General features: G+C 33.2%; 1 protein-coding gene across 1 annotated transcript; it reads right to left on the bottom strand.

Moving 5' to 3' along the window:
• Positions 1 to 332: 332 nt before the first annotated feature.
• On the bottom strand, positions 333 to 1157 carry LOC112528168 (root allergen protein-like). The gene is made up of 2 exons (XM_025139122.1): positions 923 to 1157; positions 333 to 790 (listed from the first exon to the last, which is right to left on the bottom strand). Exons 1-2 carry the CDS (start codon positions 1101 to 1103, stop codon positions 495 to 497), a joined length of 477 nt encoding a protein of 158 aa, XP_024994890.1. The 5' UTR covers positions 1104 to 1157; the 3' UTR covers positions 333 to 494.
• Between the last annotated feature and the right edge of the window lie 163 nt (positions 1158 to 1320).

Raw genomic sequence — 1320 nt, 5'->3', positions numbered from 1 at the left:
TGAGATTGGGCTTCACAAATTTGATGCATGAAATGATACCTTCTTAGAATTTATGTCGAGATTTCGATGACTGATTTGCGCACCCATTAAGTGTTCGGATCAGAATTTCATTTGATAAATCTAAGACATGAAATCGAGCTTTTAAACTGTTTGTGAGGAGATTAGAGGTCCAACAACATTTAGAGTTATTCAAACGTACCAATTTAGTATGTTTCAATAAAAAACATGTAATGTCTTTTCACAATAAAGCAACAACATTTTCTATAAACACTATTTTGTTAGTAATGTTCAGTAAAGAATTAATGGACAAGAAAATAAGCATGCCATAAATTAGAGAAAACAAATTATATCATATCAAATGGGAACATGGTACAACGTTTATAACTGGATCATTGTCCATTATTTCAAACCATAATAAAAAAAGAAGCACAAAAACACACTAACGAAAATGAAAAGGATTTGAATCCATAAGAAAACATGTTGATGAAGATAACTCAATAAGATTCGGGATGGGCAGCACCATAAGCCTCGATAGCCTTATAGGTTTTCTCATATATTTCTTTTCCAGCCTTAAGAATCTCTTCAGATGGCTTATCGTTGCCTTTGCAGTTATAAATGACTGTTTGCTTGAATATGCTTCCTCCATCAGCACAAGGTATAATCTTAATATGATGAGCGATAGAATCCAATATGCCCAGCAAGTTGTCACCTTCATAAAACGAGTAGCTATAGCTAAAGTTGCTCGTGTCAATGGCATCAACCTTATATTTTCCAGTTGTGAATGGGACGGCTGTAGAAAGTAATTTATGTTAAGAAATAAAATATAAACAAGGAGTAATAAATTAAAAACCATCAACTAAAAGTCATTTAACAATTTGGATAATATGAATCAAAGCCACTATATAATGTTACAAGTTCTTACCATCACCAAATGTGAAGATCTTTTTGGTTCCGACACCTCCGTTGCCTTCGACTGTCTCGATGGACTTGAAAACATCAGGATTTACTTTAGGTGCAATATTGTCAAAATCACTGAAGACTTTGAAAACCTTGTCGGCAGGAAATGAAGAAGGAATCTCAATCTCAATGCTAACGGAAGTCATGATTTACAAATCACAGACAATATATATAAGGGAAGGAGGATTTTTTCAGTAGCGGAGAGGATGATTTTGTTGCAATGAATTGTATAATGGCTTCGTGGTATTTATAGGAGAAGGCATGCGGAAAGATAGCCATCAACTTTGACCCATTGCTCCTTCGGACAAAAATTTCAACAATTTTAACATGGATTTATATATATATATATATATATATATATAT

The sequence above is a fragment of the Cynara cardunculus genome, assembly GCF_001531365.2.
Source record: "Cynara cardunculus var. scolymus isolate 2C chromosome LG 15, CcrdV1, whole genome shotgun sequence".
Classification (NCBI taxonomy): Eukaryota; Viridiplantae; Streptophyta; class Magnoliopsida; order Asterales; family Asteraceae; genus Cynara; species Cynara cardunculus.
Note: the sequence above shows the minus strand (reverse complement) of the source record. Positions and strands in the feature narration are given on the sequence as shown.